The sequence below is a fragment of the Panulirus ornatus genome, chromosome 16, assembly GCF_036320965.1.
Source record: "Panulirus ornatus isolate Po-2019 chromosome 16, ASM3632096v1, whole genome shotgun sequence".
NCBI classification, from domain to species: Eukaryota; Metazoa; Arthropoda; class Malacostraca; order Decapoda; family Palinuridae; genus Panulirus; species Panulirus ornatus.
This window is the reverse complement of record NC_092239.1, coordinates 36,936,403-36,954,029: the sequence shown is the minus strand read 5'-3', so window position 1 is coordinate 36,954,029 and position 17,627 is coordinate 36,936,403. Positions and strand designations below refer to the sequence as shown.

Here is a 17,627-nt window from a genome sequence, read left to right as displayed (position 1 = left end):
CCTGACCACCCTAGACTCCGCTTTTAATGTCTATAATTGCTAAGGTAACTTTGTCAAAGGTTTTTGTGTTTTGAGATTTAAGTTTAAAAATATAATCGGGTTAAATGGTAACTGAAAAAAGAAATCGGTAGATATATTACACGAGGGTAACTGAAATCTTACGCTGCAGTATTTAATATATCACTAATCAATATTATGAAGCCAAACTTTTTTTTCGTTGAATACTCGATTAATGTCTGATAATAAGATACGTCCAAAGTAATACTATTATTTAAAAAGCCATGTACAGGTAATCAAGTAAGATACATCTGCACCTAATCAATGCTCCATTATTTGGAATGTTTTTATGCACACATTCAGGCAATGACCTTGTGAGCTTCACTGAGTTTATATAACTACTTTTCCTTTGTCATTGACAGGAAATAAACCACTTACTATCTAAAAAAGAAATGTATGATAATAATATAGCTGGAAAGATAAAGTAATACTATAAATGTACTCTACTGCAATGAAAAAGAATCATTACCAAATGTACACACAAAGGTACTAAGAAGTATAATGTAAAGCTAGGATTAATAAAGTTCTTTCAGCATAGCAAAGAATTCTGTTATATCAAGTAGTTAGTGAAAGGAACAATTGAAATATATTGTCCAAAATATCGAACTACCACCAAAAATTTAGGGAAAAAATCTGAATTTAGTGTCTTGATGTGAGTGCGTCCACCTTCCCATTGTTTACAAGTTTTGATTGTGCCGCCGATTCATAAACTTTTCGCAAATTTATTTACAAGATTAATCATGTCTTCTCAGTCTGATTCGGTAAGGCTTACAGCTGCTTTTCAAGTGATCAAACAGCAGTAAAGGATTAGAATACTGTTGGTTTATAAGGACAATAAACCTGGTAGAGGTAAAGGCCACCTTGTTTGTGGTTCAGTGTAAGGCTACAAGTTTTTTCTCAAGGTTGTATATGGAATCTTGTATTATGAAAGCATGATATATTTGATTAACCAGACGAAAGGACGTGTATAAATCCAAAATGATTGAGGAGTTTTATGGTAAAAGTTTATTTTAGAGGCACATTACCATAACATTCTGACGGAAGTTAGACTAATTGTTTCGCCAGAATAAATCCTCACAAAAGTTTTATCCTTTGAGGCATGTTTGCTTATCGTACATCCGATAAGCACAACTAATAAAGAAAAATCTCAAGGTAAAATGTGATATAAATTGTGTTAAAGTTAAGGCTCACCACAGAGAATAACTTTACAACTGTTATGTATTGTTTTGTCAATAGTAGACCTTGTGTAGACCTGTGAAAGTGGCAGAATGTGGTTTGAAGCATCTTGTGTCAATGATAATGGGGAGGGTTATGAAAAATCAGGGAAAAGTTTGTTTAATTAATGTAGAATTAAATGAAATTCCTGTTGAAATCTGTAGATTTTATAAGAACTCTGCTCCTTTTATCGTTATTTTTCCTTGTGACTTTTGAAGAACACCAACTGCATTGCCATCTCCTTCCTTCCCCCACATGGCTAAGTATGGCTGCAATAAGAAGCTGCCTTTGCACTTTTGCAGATATTGGATGTTAGAGGAAATTAACTAGACCAGGTTTTGTTTTCCCTGTGGGGATATCCAGCTCAAATATGAGTTTATGAAGAAATTTTGGTAATATGCTGTGGATTTGTAAGAAATTAAGGAATATGTTGTCATCAGAGTATGTGTGAACTTGGTGATCTCTTGAAGAATGGAAGTCTGAGTTAAAAAGTAAGAGTGTAAGAAATGGAACAGAATCCTAAGGGACAATGCCACTGATATAAAAAGGGGAGAGGTTGATTCCTCAGCAGTCAAAGAGGAAAGTAAATACGAGGGAGTAACATGGAGGAAAGGTAAGGAAGAGGTACTTGGGAAGGAGACCTGATGGTTTTCCCCTTCAGAAGATCATTTGGAATGGAGGACAGATTGTTATAAAAGGCAAATTTGATTCTTAGCTTATCCATTGATTTATCTTTTAGTTCCTCTTTTTTCAAGTGGCCATCCTTTCATGAGAAATTTTGTTTAGAGGAAATGTTTTTTTTCCATTTGTAGAGCTCGGTTAGCATATTTATTCTCCTTGCCATTTTCCTCATTTCCAAAATTGTCTTGATCCCGTACAGTAACAGGCTTGAAGCACTGACTCCAGTACGGCTGTCAGTCAGTGATGGTGGTAGGTGGCCACTTAGCAACACGTCACCCTTTCTGCTTTGACATCTTGTGCCAGGGCTTTGATTGTATGTTCATTAAATCGCTTTTAACAAGCATATGCTGGCCTTGTATGAATCATGATAATTGAAGGATTTGAATCTTCATGGATATACTTTTGGTAAGGCTGTGTTTTAATCTTCATCCTGATAAAGCACCCTCTTAATTGTTCATAGTGTTCTGCCTATAGTAGGAAGATATTTCATTCTTTAAAACCTACATTTCTCGTTTCTTTCTGACCCACATTTAAGAAAAAAATGTATGTTTATGTACATAGATGCATAATGGATTTCAGGATGTTCTGTCAGCAGTTCAGAGGAGTGACTTGTCGTGGCTGGAGGCTCATGTTTGTCATAACGAAGTTGATTGGCAAAAGTGCATTCACAGTAAATCTGGTGACACAGCACTTCATGTTGCTGCTATAGCTGGCTGTACACAGGTCATGGGGTAGGTCTAGTGAATCTTTGTCACTGTTAGCATTATTCAGTAAAAGCTTTATTATTTGGCATTTAACTAACTGGAAAGCTCTTGCATCCAAACTTCCAGTATCTCCTTGTACTAATGCAGACTGTGGTAATTGATACCCATATGATTTTAACCAGCATGTTCAGTTTGTTCACAGTGCATGTTGGGATTTTTTTTGCTAAATCAGGATCAGAAATGGCTTTTTCAAGGTAAAAAGAACAAGCAAAACACAGCATGAACTGTCCAAACTGAAGTGATCAGAAGGGACACCATTTTCACGTGGTGTTTTTAGTTTGTCCACCTTTAATAATGTTTTAAGACAATTGATGGTATCCTGTATGAATATATGAAATACTGTGCAGTGTACTTGAAAATGGCAATTTACTGTCAGAAATTTTTACAGTAAAATATTGAGGGGAATTCTCTTATAACCAGCATGTTTTCACATTAGGCACTACCTGGGTCCAGCAGATGCTGGAGAATAAAGCTTTGCCTGTATAAGGGATGCATTATGAGGGAAAACAAATAAGTTTAGGCCAGTTATCAAGGCTGGTGCATTATGATCATTGACTTAGCAGTATGCATTCTGGTGCAGTGCAATGATGATGACTCCGCAGTGTTATGGTGATGACTGCTATTACACCATCTGTTGCAGTTTTATGATACTGGTGACACAGCTAACACTGTGCAGTCTCATGTGTTTGTTTTAGGTCCTATTTCTCTGTCTCCTTGACAGCACAGAGGGTCTGTTTCTGAAGATATACAAAAAGTTTCGCCCAAAAGTCGCTGCATGATGCATTTCTAATTGGGAATGGAAAAGGGGACATTGCTTCTTTTAACTGGTGAGGTGATGGAAGTGCTGTTCCCTGAGTATAGGTAGCTTGGCTTCTTGCATGTGAATCTGAAAAGAATTTAGACAGGAACTTGGGTAATTCTAATACGATCCTGCTCTCATTCCTGGATATGAATGGATCACAAACTGTTTGATGAGATTCCCTTACATCCCAAAGAAAAAGAATTCCACCCTCTCATTAAAGGAGTTATCTTGATATTGTGATTGCCATAATGGTCACCTGGATCTAGTCAGATAAGCTGTATGCTTTATCATGTCATGAGATTCTTTTTCTTTGCAGTGATGACATGACAATGTTATAATCTTTGCTGCTGTAATTTTTAAGATTTTCTTTGTCAAAATTACCAGAATTATTAAAATTAAAAACAGGTCACAATTAATGACTGAATGGTTTTGTTACATTTAATAACCTTGCATTTGCTAAACTTTATTTACAGATAGAAATTGTTTTTACAGCTGGCTTTTGTCGCATGGATGTGATATCTGTCTGGAGCAACAAAATGTTGATGGCAAGCGACCATTACACTCGGCTGTGCAGGCATCACATCTCCCCCTAGTGAAGATCCTTTTAGATCATGGTAATGGCTTTGAAAAATCTATAACAATAGTTACAGTGTTAGAGTAATCTAGATTTCAATCTGAAATATTGATTTATGTACAGTACACCTTTACTTTTGATAGACTTGTTGGTAAGGAGACCACTGATAGTGTACAGTAAGTGGTCTTCTTAGGGAGTAATATATATGTCATAGAGGAACAGAATGAGCAGGTTTGCACAGATTGATATTTTATCAAAAAGCTGCATGTGCATATATTCACTTTGGGTTTGATTGTAACTGCCTTTTTTTTTTTTTTTTCTGCAAAGAGAAGGCATTAAGTAATAATAGGTACGGAAGATACCCTTTATTGGTTTAATATAAATTCCCAAAATGAAAGTATATGCCAGTTGAATACTGTACTGATATGTAAACAAGTGGAATAATCAAAAGCCTGTTACTTTTAGTATTGGATAGGCATATAAAGGCAGATATGAGCAACAAAGTTGGTCTTTGATACTGATTATTTTTATTAAGTCATGGTACAGAGACTGCTCAAAGTGCCTGTGAAATATCATCCCACTTCAGTATTTTCATTCTAGTTTTACAGCTACCAATAAAGATATTTTCTTCATAGTTCTGCTGTTACATTGTTCTACTGTAGTTTTGTATGAACCAGCTCATCATGGTTGTCTGTGAGAGCAGTGCCATGGGAGTCTCCAGGCTTATTTCAAACAATAATAATTTTGTCTCTTTTGTCATCTATGCCACAATACCACCACTTATGATTTGTTTCGTACTCTTCTCAAACTCCACATGATCTATCAAACATGGGTATGTTTCCTTTTCTTTTTACTACCTTCCCTCTACTTTTCCCTCTTCAGTATACTTAGTGGCATTCCTCAGTCTTCTTACCAGTAGTTTTGTAAGTTAAAGCAAGTGTTGTCTTCTTCATTTGTGACTCCCAAACAAGCACCTTCATCAAGTGTATAGTATTCAGAGTAAGTAAGAAAGATTAGGTACGAGTCAAGTGGTTTTGATAATCTAGAAAATTATCATGACCTACATGTCATTACCAAGTATGTAGGTGAATCATATGTCAAAACAAGGTTCTTTAATGCATAAAATGTTCACTGCACAAATACAACAAACCTCCATTATTTCTCAATTTTATCAGTCCCCATTTCCCTAAGATGGCACTTTTGATACATAGATCTCTGAGGAGGACAGTTTATAGTAGTCATCCTTCATCATTCTGTACTGTCAAACTTGATTCTGTTATATTACACTTAATCTCTATCTCCCAGGCAAGGAAACAGATGGAAGAATGGCCCAACCACCCACATACACATGTATATACATAAATGCCCACACACGTACCTATGCAGATCTTTTTCATTTTTTCCATTTCTTTGTCAGCCCTTAACTTGAAATAAAACTGTCTTGTACTTTTCCTACTTTTGTATTCATAACTATAGTGCTATGTTTGTTAAGGATGTAGTATTGCACTTTTTCTAGTTTTTCACATTTGCATTGGGACGCTACTTGATATAATGTTTCAGATTTATGAATTGCATTATTCTGGATATAGCCATTTTCTCCTGCATGCAGGATTTGTGGTGAGGCAGCATGCATTCTTTCCCGCATTTCATGCAGCAGGCTTCTTGTACATGTTCTCCAAACCAGAAGACATGAACCCTTGGTGACATATAATGTACAGCTATTAACACTTAGAATGTTAGCATTAGGTTTTGGCACCAAAAATGTGAAGAGGGTTAACATCTGGTATGTTGAGAGATCATTCTGAATGTACAACCTTTCTCAGAATTGTTGAAAAGGCATACCAAGTAATTGAAAATAAGTTATGACAATCACATTGAAATCTTTAAGCTAGATTTTACACTGATCATTTCAGGTGCAAGTATTGACCCTCTGAAGCGTGCTGATTGGACGCCATTAATGTTAGCTTGCACCAAGAGAAATCTTCAAATAATTGAACATCTCATAAGAAATGGGGCCAATATACGCTTGGTTAATAAAGATGGCTGGACTAGTTTCCATCTTGCTTGCAGAGAAGGAGATGAAAAAATAATAAATTATTTACTGGATACTGACAATACACTATGGAACACTGTCAGTAAGAATGGAAGATCTCCTTTGCACACGGCAGGTAAGTTTGTGATACATACAGTATTTTAATTAATGGTTATCAGGTATTTACCATAAGTTTTATGTTGATTATTTGTTTCTTTCATTATGGTATTTTCCTGTAGAACACATGCTAAATAATAGGCTTCTCAAGAAAGCATATTTTATTACACTAGAATGTACAAAGAGGTGAGGTAGACCACAGAGGAGCTAGATGAATGTAGGGAGAAATTTGATCAGAGCTAGGGATATTTCATATGAAAATGTTAGAAGAGTGATGAGCTTTAATGCACTGGAAGCAAGCACTGTTTGTATTGAAGTGGTATGAATGAATAACTTGGGTCCACCTGACAAATCAGTATTTATGAAAGTGGTATAGATGAAGACCTTGTGCTGAATTGACAAATCATCTTGGTGCATAAAGTGAAGAAAAGGTGCTCTAATAAGTGTAAAAGCTCCAGTATCACTTGAATATGCTTGACTTAGACTGATATAGAAAAAAAAAGTGTGTGATTGATGTGGAGGCTCTGTACCTAATCCCCCCCCATTTATTTGGGAATGGAATGACATAGAAAGACATTGCATGGTAACTAAGTACTGTATTTGATTAGATTCCTCATTGTGTTACATTATTGAAAAATTTATATATTGAATGGATGAAAATATTCATATTTATTTCACAGCCATGCATGGACATGAATTAACAGTCAGATGTCTGTTGTCCCGAGGTAACTATACAAGGGATGAAAGTGATGCCTGTGGCAACACTCCTTTAATGGAGTCTCTCTGCATGGGACACATGGATATTGCCCGATTGCTTATATCGGAGCACCAAGCTAATATTTATGCTCGTGACAAAACTGGAAGAACTGGATTTCACATTGCAGCAGAAGCTGGTCATTTGGAAGTTGTAAGAAGCTTAATTGAAACATATGGAGTGGACGTAAATTTCTTGTCATCGACAGGTAAGTTAGATATTTTCCTTTTGTATTTTGTTGGGCTCTGGTATACCTCAAGATGGGTCATATAAAAGCTTCTTCATTATGATTCATTTATTCATAATTGTCCCAGTATCCCTTTCTTGAAAAGGTCCGAGAGTTACTCCAGGATTCCTTTTCCATGAGCTCCATTGTTGAGAAGTTTTTTGACAAGACTGTTCCTAATGATGCATACTTGCCAAAGGTGACCTGTCACTCATGGTTTAACCAAAAGCAGGCAGAGTCCAGTATTTGCTAAACCACCATCTTGAATTTCTCCTTAGTTGCATTTCATACTTATTGCAAAGTCTGTCTTTTTACTGTTTTTAATTATTTTACACCCTCGTCTGAAATTGACTAATGCCTGATTCCACTAGTTAGCCATAGATGTTCCTAGCATTCTTCTTCCGTAGCTGGAAAAAGTATCACACACCGCAGTCACCAACTGTTACTGGAGGTAACAAAAAAGAATAGGATAAATCTTAGGAGAAAGGTTTCATTCAAATAGACACCAACTTATCTATAAACTGAATACCAGAATGCTCTGTCTCAATGTCAGAAAACTGGATAAAAGAACTCATAATGAGAATAGATTATTATTCTTTTGGTAAGTTGTCAGTGAATGGATGGAAATGAGTAGATATCATCAGAATCTGCAGCAGGTAATCTTGTTTCAGTTCAACAGGTCTTTTGTAAATTTATTGGCTTTTCAGACTTTCATTGTGGATGCCACAGTGCCAAAGCAGAAAAGCCACCTGTTTATCCTCTTATATAATTGCATGAACTGTTGCTGAAGTACTGGGCTAGTAGGCAAAAGAGGCCTTATGTAAAATAAGTCCTTTCAGCACCAACTATTTGTATAAATTTTCCCAGCCAGCTTATGCAGATAAACTCGACTGTCTTTTTGATCTACAAAACCAATTTTCCTTGAAAATTTTTGCTGAAGTATTTCTGTTGTTTATCATAATGTTTTTATAATCATCTGATTTCATTTCAGGAATGTCAGCTTTACATTGTGCTGCTAGGGAGGGACAGATAGCTATGGTTGAGATGCTAATAAAAATGGGTTGTGAAGTTAATACTCAAGATAGCAATGGAAGGACAGGTAAGAGTCCAAAGTGTGCAAAATATCCATTTATTTTCATGATTCATGACAGTGCCCTTTGACCTTCCCTGAGAGATATTGCTTGCTTTGGAATAAAAGCATTATTCAACTCTCTAAGGTGATGTGTATATAGGGGGATTCACAGGCATCAACGACTATATAGCAAGTCCCCTAAGGTCTGTGATATCATGGCACAGTAGTGAGATGGTCCCAAGCTATTGCTACCTGGCATTGCTTGGTACTGAATGTTATTTGACATTGGCTTGAGCTTGCCTACCTTTTATTTCTAACGTTCAGAAACATCTTGTGGTTTTCATTTGTTTGTTCATAGGTTTACCATAGCATGAAACTACATTATATCAAAAAATCTAGTGTACCTGGAGACACATTGGCATTAGTTGCCACATTATGACACTGACCTCGAGATTTTTCATGTTTCTCCTCACAGTTGATTTTTTTGTTTTTTGCATTTTTACTTTTGAATGATGGTAAATATTCATAACCACAGTGGAAGGGTGCAATATTTTGTATCCTTTTCTGATTTAGTCAGGTTATTGTGTATAATGTTCATTTGTGATTTGTACATTTATTGACATTGTTATGCAATTAATAACTTTTCTCCCCATCCTCCTACTTTGTTCCCTGATTGTGTTGTTTTTCTATTCCTATGGAGGCTTAGTGTGTGTGTCCTTTAATGGGGAAGTTCACTGAGGGAGAGACTAGAATGTTACCCTAGAATCACACTGGTTTCATTCCTTGGGTAGGACTTCAGACTGTTAAGCCTCCATAATTTTGACTCTGTTGGATTAACATTGATCAACATTTTGGGAGAGAATTGGCTCGTGTAGATCAGTCATGGGAGAAAGGGTATTTTCTTTTGTGTAGATACTGTTGTTATAGGGTTATGGCTATTGGCAGCAACTTGAGGAGGATAATCCCCAGGTCACAGTGGTTTAGTTAGAATCACTTGTACATCTTAATCATTGCTGTACCATGAAGCACTCAGGAACCAAGGTTGCCCCAAGGGCAGGAAATGTAGTTAAGCCCTGTGCTTTTCAGGAGCACCTTTGGTTGTGGTTTTTCTATATAGGTTTTGTGTTACGATAGTGTTTGCCATACATGCTGGTTGTGGGATTGTTGGAATGGGAGAATTTTTTTTTTTCAGAAGTGATGAATATTTTGTTGGGTGATTGGACTTCTCATGTGAACATCCAGTTGCTTTGGCTGAATAAAACTGCCCAGCACATAGTCTTATTGAAAAAATGAAAATCCCTCCAAGTACTCTGGCCTCAAAGCCTTTTTGAATTAATCAGAAACTCTTGTTGAGGGCATTTGCAAAAAGAATTTTGTATATTTTCTTAAAGCCTTGCAAAAAGAATTTTAGTGCATATTTACTTATCATGTGATCATCTTAAAGTTTAGATTAGCTGAGTGGCATTTTACAAATTATTTATTTGAAAGAAGACATCATTCTTTTTGTACATAAGCTGATAGTGATCAAAAATGCTAGAATAATGAATTTTTTTTGGTTTAAAGAAAGTAGAATTTTTTTGAAGTAGTTTGATGTTTACAACTACAAATTCAGCTTTGTTGATTTCACTGTCTTGTGCTCTATATGCATTTATGCTTATTTTCAGCTCTTTGGTTGGCGAGTGGAGCACGGAAAACAGGATGTGCCGAGAAGCTGAAAGATTTTGGCGCTCAGGATGTAGCTGATCATAATGGTACTCTACCATCTTATCTCCTGCAAGTGTAATTTATCTTTCCTAAATACTCACACTCTTGGTATTGTATCATTGATTGCACTTATCTCCTCTGAAAGAAAAGTACCTCTCCCAGTCCTGCCCCATTAAAAATTTGTATAGTACTTGTTTTATGGTGATGCTTCTAGCAGGTCTTCCTGGTGGCAAGTAAATATACAAATATAGAAAAGTTGAATGATTAACATTGTTTTGTACTCTGATGTAGTAAGAGCAGTGTTACTTGCTCGTGGGATCTGTCTGCAATTACTTTCTTTGGTATACATTTACAGTACATTGAAGTTGAATAATCCTAAGCTCTTCCTGAAGATAACTGTAAATGTAAACCATTTACTTTACCCTGACAATCGAATGCCAGTCCATCTGTGTGGCAGTCAGGTAGCCTAACCCCTAGTTTACGGTGAGCTTAAAATGGCATCCCCTTCGTAATCATATCTTGATGCGTCATGCATCCTTGCAAGATTGAAATACTGCTGCTCTCACTGTGGACAAGGAAGGAAGGCTTTTTAATCGAATCACAAGGCACTACAGTAATGTGCATACATATATATCTCAAACATGTACACATGAAATCTGATGTAAACTATGGACCACTAAACCCCAAGTTGGTAGGCAGCCACCAACCAGGAAGGTATATGATCTGTACTAACTGCCTAGGTATCAGGAGGGTTAGTGACAGCTGCTTCATGAGCCAGCTCTTCACTGGTTAAGTTGCACTCATCTGATCCAGGCAGCTGTCTTTTCTTTCTGCCTCACCCACATGTGGACTGTTGGCATTTTGTCCAAAGACACGCAGTCTCTCCTTGTTTTTTAGAACACTGGATAACACTTAACTCTGTTTTCTCCGTAACTCTAAATTTTCTTATGGTCATTGGCATATGTTAGCCCAGCCTTTTGGCAAAATGGTAAGAGTAATAGACAAGTAGTAGGTAAGAACATTTGGTGGAAATATTAGGTAGAAGTGGTAGGTAGGGACTTTAGCACGAGCATAATGTATTAGGAGTAGGTTTGACCATTAGTTAGGAACATTAGGTAGAAGTAGCCAGGTAGCCTGGTTACCACACTTGGGTTTGATTCTTGGGGAATAATGGTAGTTTACATCAGATATCATGTGTACTACTTATGTTTAAGATATCCCTGTAAATGGTTAGATTTTGAGTAAAATTTTGATATGTCAAACTTGGTGATGGTGTAAGAATATTGCCTTTATTACATGTAAGAATGTAGTTTTTATATAATTTTCCCTTCTTTTGACCATATCGTATAGTCTTTTTGCATGCTGTACAGCAAGATGACATGTAGAATGTTTGCCATATTATGATCATAGTGTTTCATCCAAGGGCCACCACTCCTACTCGTAGAGTAGATGAAGCAGGCATTATGATGATCTTTCCTTTTGATGGGGTTGATCAAACTGCAACAGATCTCTAGAGGAGGCCTGTCTACATTAGAAAGTGTTATGTTGCTAGTGATATCAAGGTCATGAACTTGTAAGGTTACTAGTTCTAACTTTTTTATGCGATCAAGTAATATCCTCTGCTCTTGTAAGGGATTTTGTTTTTAAGATTGATTGTATCCAAAATTCAGTCCTGGAAAATTGAGGAATGTAATGCCTTAGTTTGCAGTTCTTAGCATTTTATTTAGTTCAGATGACTGGAGCAGCAGTTGCACTCCTATGGTAGTGACTTTATTCATGAGTGTATTTGCATTTTAGGTCAAGGGGATTATCATTAACATCTGTTTGGTAAGAATAATTCTAGTCCAGATTCCTTGCAGTTATCTACACATATACAGGCTCACAAACTTGGCCATTTAGTATATAAAGCATGGTTGGTTGATATTTGTCTCAGTACTGTACTGCCAAATTTCTTGTATTTGAAATTTAACAGAGAATTGTTGGTTTCAGTGAATTGCCAAAGAATGGATATAAACTGCATTCATTCCTAATTGTAGTTACTAATGAGTGGACTTGGAAGTTTGGAGGTGGATTCTGTATGTGATTTACTTGATTACATATTGCCCTGAATTGTGATTGCAGTGATGTAGGTCTTTTGTCAGTTTCCTGAAGGGGCCAGTTTTTTTTTTTTTTTTTTTTTTTACAAGGCCATTAAATGGCTTGTTTACAAACCTTTGCTTCATTCAATCTCTCAGATGTTGAGGATAGGTCCTTAGAATGTGTTCTATTTCAGGATCAGTTCATATGGATGTGAATAGAAATTATTGCAGTTGCCCTTTAGGTTGCATACACTGAGTAATAAGGTGACATGTATATCTAAGTCAGCCTTGTGTCCAGTCTGTGGCCCTCTCATATGGTCAAGTTTGAATGATTGTTGGTGTCACACTATTCTTTTTTCTGGCTTGCTTTTACTGTGTTAGGCTTTTTACCATTTATGTTAATTTTTATGATTCATATTCAGAGATTTTGATAAGCCATCATGCAAAGAAGGGAGTGATTAATAACACATGGTGACAGAAAAAAGGACTTGTAAGCCATCATAATAAATTCATTACAAAATATTTGTTTTTTTTTTTATGATGAATACAGGGTATGAGGCTGAGAGAAATACAAATAAGATGCAGGTTAAGGAGTTTGTCTATTGTTGCAAGTAATGAAAAATTAGACAGGTTATTTGGTTAGAGATCAGCAGGAGTATGTAAACTTGACCCTTAATGTCAGAAAGGTCATAGGAAGAGGGAAAGATGAAAAAGGAAAAGAATAATATAGCTTAACTGTTGAGGGGAAGAGGGAGGTATCATAGTTTATGTAGATGTTGCTGAGTCCCCACAGTTGACAGCCTTGAAATCGTAACCATTTATTATTAGTTGCAAATGGTGGATGTTTGTTATTTCAGTGCCAGTAGCAATATATGCATGATTTTGTGTGGGTACATTTACCACTAGATGCAATTTTTGCCGTGTTGATGATGCTGATATAGAATGGAACTTTTAAATAAGCTTGATACCTGGTAGCTGACAATTGTCAAAATGCGAATTTTTTTTTATTATTTGATTGTCTGTTTCCCTAAAAATTAATTGTCAGGATCATTTATGAGTAACCCACAGATTTTTGCTTGATCTTGTACTGCAGATTTTTGGCCTCTGTTGTGGGTAACAAAGATGCTTTTAGTGATCATTTTTTGTTCAGAAAGTGAAGGGAGTTAAGAAAGTTAGGTCTCTTGTTACTTTTTAGCTGTTGAAGTACATAATCATGAGTGAGAAAAGAAGTTTTAATGCTTTTCCTCCCCATTTTGTTTGAGGAAATTTCTTCAATTCTTTTCTATTGTCAGTACTCCATTTGTCTACATCACTCAAACATCCTCAGCTCATTCCTCTTTGAAATGTGGGCTGCCACTTTTACAAAAATGATGCTTTTTCTTTTTACACACTAAAGTAGATTCGTGACAGTAATCATCATTAATACGACTCCATACACAGAATGTTTCCATTGCCTCTTATCCCTAGTCATATCTATAGCTTCTCTATCAGAAGTATTCCTATCCATAATTGGCTCTCACCACATACATTCACCTCTTCTGTGGACTACTTCCTCCCCATTTTTCTTCTTAAACCTACCATCATCCATACATTCTTCATGACCATACCATCCATAATAAAGTCTTTCCAATGACTTCACACCACAATTTTTGCACAGGCAATGGAATGCCCTAAGCCAGGTACCAATTTATTGACCAGGCACAGAGAGACAGAAACCCTGTGTTGACCATCAGCTGTCTGCTCTTCCAAAGGTTTGATTTTTATGCATGGTTCACAGTCAGAAATGCTAACCAACTGTTCTTTGCAAACTATCCATCTCTATTGCTCTTATTTTCGCATGTTATGACTTATATTCATGGGTTTTGTAGTTATAATGAGCATTAAGATAAGTACTCGTTCAAGCATAATTGTTGCTCTTTGTACACTCGGATTTCTCCCATCCATAAAAACTTCCACAGCGCCTCAGATTTTTCCTTTGCTTTTGCATGACTAGAGAATCATGATGTTCACAAATAGTTGTTATTCCAAGAATATATTTTTTATATGAGATGAAGTATATTTGAGGTTGCTACAGTTGAATATCTATTGAGAATTGTTTTTTAATGTGCAGATTGTTTCTTTTTGAGGTAGCATTAGGATAAAAATTGCTCAAAATGCTAGATCTAGATGCAGCCAGGTTCCTGTGTACCGCAGATGTTTCAGAGAAGTTGTTCCTGTGGGAGGAAAGTACATTATGTATATATTCATTTTCAAGGACTCCAGGACCAATTTTATGAAAGATTTACATTACCCATGACCTTCTTAATCAGACTTGTGCAGCCTAGCCACTTCCAATAGTAAAGAAATGTAGACTCAAAGTGAGTAGTTCTTTATTCTTTTACAGTGAGTAGTTCTTTGATGAGATTCTTTCAATGATACAGCCTTGTTAAAGGTGACTTTTCAGTCTTGGTGTAACCTCAGCTCTCTCAAAAATACTCCACCAACTAACACACACACCTCTCAGAATGTCATGCCTTACTTGACCATTCCTCCTCACACAACATGTCTGCAAACATTTCTTTTCCAGAAAGCCACCCTGTGCATTCTTTTTATTTAGGGCCCATTCCTTGCATCCATACGACACAGATGGGACTACTGTGTCATCATACATACCCTTTATCCTCACACAGTAACCTCTTTTTGCATACACACCTCTTTGCACTCAGGACTTGGCCCCCCTTACTACCCCATGGCTTACTTGAACAACCATGGTTTCATCTGCTGCCATGTCCATTCCTGCGTATCTAAAACACTGCACTTTCTCCATGTCCTCTCTGTTCAAACTCTCACTCATACCAGTATGTCTCTCCCCCCTGCTAAAATTGATAACATTAGTTTTATTTTCTTAGCTCTGATTTTCTCACATTCTCCCATACTCAGACATTGTTTCTCCTCTCACACTCTCTCAAACTTGACATCTGCTTCTGTAATTTTTCACTTTAGTCTTCCACCATATCTCTCATCTAGGAAACATCATCTTGCTCATCTTCCATGACCCCTAACCCCAACAAAGTACAAAACCGCCCCTCTCCAAGACCCTAGCATTTACATTTCTCAATTCCTAAACCATTAACAGATTAAACAGCCATGGTGTCAGGACCTACCTTTTAGTGGAGCCACGTAGTCTTACTTGCACACATGCTGTACTCTCTTGGTAGAAACTTCTCCATGATTCTGGTAATTTTTATCCCACACCATAAATTGGTTAAGCCGCCATAAAGCTTCATTATCAACCCCATCATATGCTTCCTAAAGATAGATGGCACATACAAATTCTGTCTCTAAGTACTTCTCTCACAAATTCTTCAAAGCTGACACCTGATCCACATATCCTCTACTGCTCGTGAATGCACATTGTTCATACCCAGTCCAAAGCTGTGCACATGCCACCAACCTCTCATTCACCACTTTTCCATATTCAACAAACTTGTACATCAGTAATCCAAACATTTACTTTCACCTAACTTGCTTTTGTACAATGCCCGTATACTGGAATTCCGTCTGTTTCATTGTAAATAGTAAGATTCCTAATAAACAGCCGAATGTCAGACTTTACCCAAACAATACGAAAGTGATCATCGGTCATACGAACTTTGAGATTTTCTAGACATGGGGTTTGGCTTATAAGAAGGTACTGGTAGCTTTTATATGACTGATTCAGCATTTAATGTTGCGGGAACAGAAGAGGAAGGAATTACAAACACAGCACCTGCTCTGATAACATAGGCTGCCTGTACATGACTCAAACAGCGGAAACTGGTTACCCCGCATCATTTAAATAAACTTTTTCATCTTCCACTTTCACTTTTCGTATGTAACTTGAGACAATACTTTCACGAATTGCTTTAAGGTAAGTTTTCCTTTCATGCCTCGGAATGGGTACTCATGCATGGCGAAGCTGGGGACTGCATAGAGTCACGCTAGATTATCATTTTTGTTTTTCGCCAGGGGCGATCTCTTAGCACTCTGGAAGTGTTCTAGCTTAAACTTTTCTACTTGGAAAAACTCGGACAACCTGATCACTTTCGTACTTGCCACCTAAGTAAGGCTTTCAACCTAAGCTGACAAAAGGTAACGATATAATCGCCCAGCAACAGTCTTCACAATCGAATTTGGAGAAACCCACACATGAATTGAATGTAGTGTTACACTTAAGATTGTAGAAACTGACTATGCACCATGTAATGAATTTATTGAGAAGATAAAAGAAAGTAATGGTCACTTACGTAGATGAAATGGAAAGTTGTGCAAAGGCTGCTTCGCTGAACCTTCCCCTCCCCCTCATATATATATATATATATATATATATATATATATATATATATATATATATATATATATATATATATATATATTCACTATGTTTACACACGTCACGCATTGTGGTTCGGTGGCCATTATCTGTTGACTGACAGTAGACCTATAAGGAAGTGTTGATTGAGCCAATCAAAGGATATTCTTATCTAAACCCGTAATTCGAATGTTATTTGATCGTGAATTTATCCAAGAGAATATAATTTCATCTCTAGACTGGCGGGAAATTATATTTTGATGTATCAGTGTTTTGCTTGGTTTACTCATTTATGTAGGATTAAACAGGATAAATGTTGTGCTCGGATTTTACTGTAAGTGAAGCTATTTCCATATCCTGTTAAGCAGTGTTAAGATTTAGTTTATTTCATAACGTGTGTTTAAAGAAATCCAAACTAGAGACCTCTGCATAAAAATTGATCGTGAAAAACATCAGATCACTCAGTTTTGCTAACCACTCAAATAATTGAAAATGTGATTACGCAGGACGCTGATGGTGATGGTGAAGACGAGAGACAGAGACGTGAACTTTGGGAAACGTCATGTTACTCCTGTCAGTTAAGGTTCTGGTCTGCTGTGGGTGCCAGCGAGAGAAGGCAGTGACCTAGATGACTGGGCGGACGCACAATGTAAACCGGTTTGGTAAAATGGTAAGCGATAGGGAAAGTTTGTTCCATTAGGCCAACATGAGAAAGGAAAGATATAGAAAGCTTTTAGGGAAAGGAGAAATGAGTATGCGTGAACGAGAGCGAGAAATAGAGCGAAATACCGAGCAAGCAAAAGTTCGTAGGGAATGGACAGCTCTTTTAAGTGGACGTACCAGTTGTAGTGCGGTTCGAGTGAGAGTGACAGATGGATGTAAACAAACACCTCTGCTAGGTATTGACCCCACCCTAACGGAGTCTACAATTTCTCCACTCTATTATAGTTGATTACCCACTTTGTGACACCAGCGTGGAATCTACAACCATGAATTCAAAACCAAATTGAATTAACGTTGCTCTGAGAGCAACGGATCTGGACCTGTAACACTAAAGAGAAACAGTATGACAAGTTTAACTGTGTTTCTTTTACTGATCGAGTTTTTTATCGCGTGAGAAGAGGCGTGTGTGCCAACAGGAAGGGAGTGGTGGGGGGGGGGGGTGTATTTGTTTTTGCGCACAGTTTTTTGTAACATTAATTTCGAGTAGGTTTCCTTTTA

General features: G+C 36.9%; 1 protein-coding gene across 2 annotated transcripts; it reads left to right on the top strand.

The window, feature by feature from the left end:
* The first annotated feature begins 686 nt into the window (after positions 1-686).
* On the top strand, positions 687-17,048 carry LOC139754256 (uncharacterized). Of its 2 annotated transcripts, XM_071671605.1 has the most exons (8): positions 687-818; positions 2,533-2,684; positions 4,012-4,133; positions 6,007-6,261; positions 6,923-7,204; positions 8,214-8,321; positions 9,959-10,045; positions 16,913-17,048. In XM_071671605.1, exons 1-8 carry the CDS (start codon positions 798-800, stop codon positions 16,918-16,920), a joined length of 1,035 nt encoding a protein of 344 aa, XP_071527706.1. In that variant the 5' UTR covers positions 687-797; the 3' UTR covers positions 16,921-17,048. The 2 variants fall into 2 exon arrangements, with proteins under 2 accessions (XP_071527706.1, XP_071527705.1); XM_071671604.1 differs by lacking the exon at positions 16,913-17,048 and having other exon boundaries at positions 9,959-12,598.
* The last annotated feature ends 579 nt before the right edge of the window (positions 17,049-17,627 follow it).

What these genes read in the sequence shown, in the direction of transcription:
- LOC139754256 (XM_071671604.1), top strand. Translation starts at nt 798, where the DNA reads ATGTCTTCTCAGTCTGATTCG. An exon ending in GGCTGTACACAGGTCATGGG is followed by an intron (nt 2,685 to 4,011) that starts GTAGGTCTAGTG and finishes TTGTTTTTACAG; the next exon opens with CTGGCTTTTGTCGCATGGAT. An exon ending in AAATTTCTTGTCATCGACAG is followed by an intron (nt 7,205 to 8,213) that starts GTAAGTTAGATA and finishes ATTTCATTTCAG; the next exon opens with GAATGTCAGCTTTACATTGT.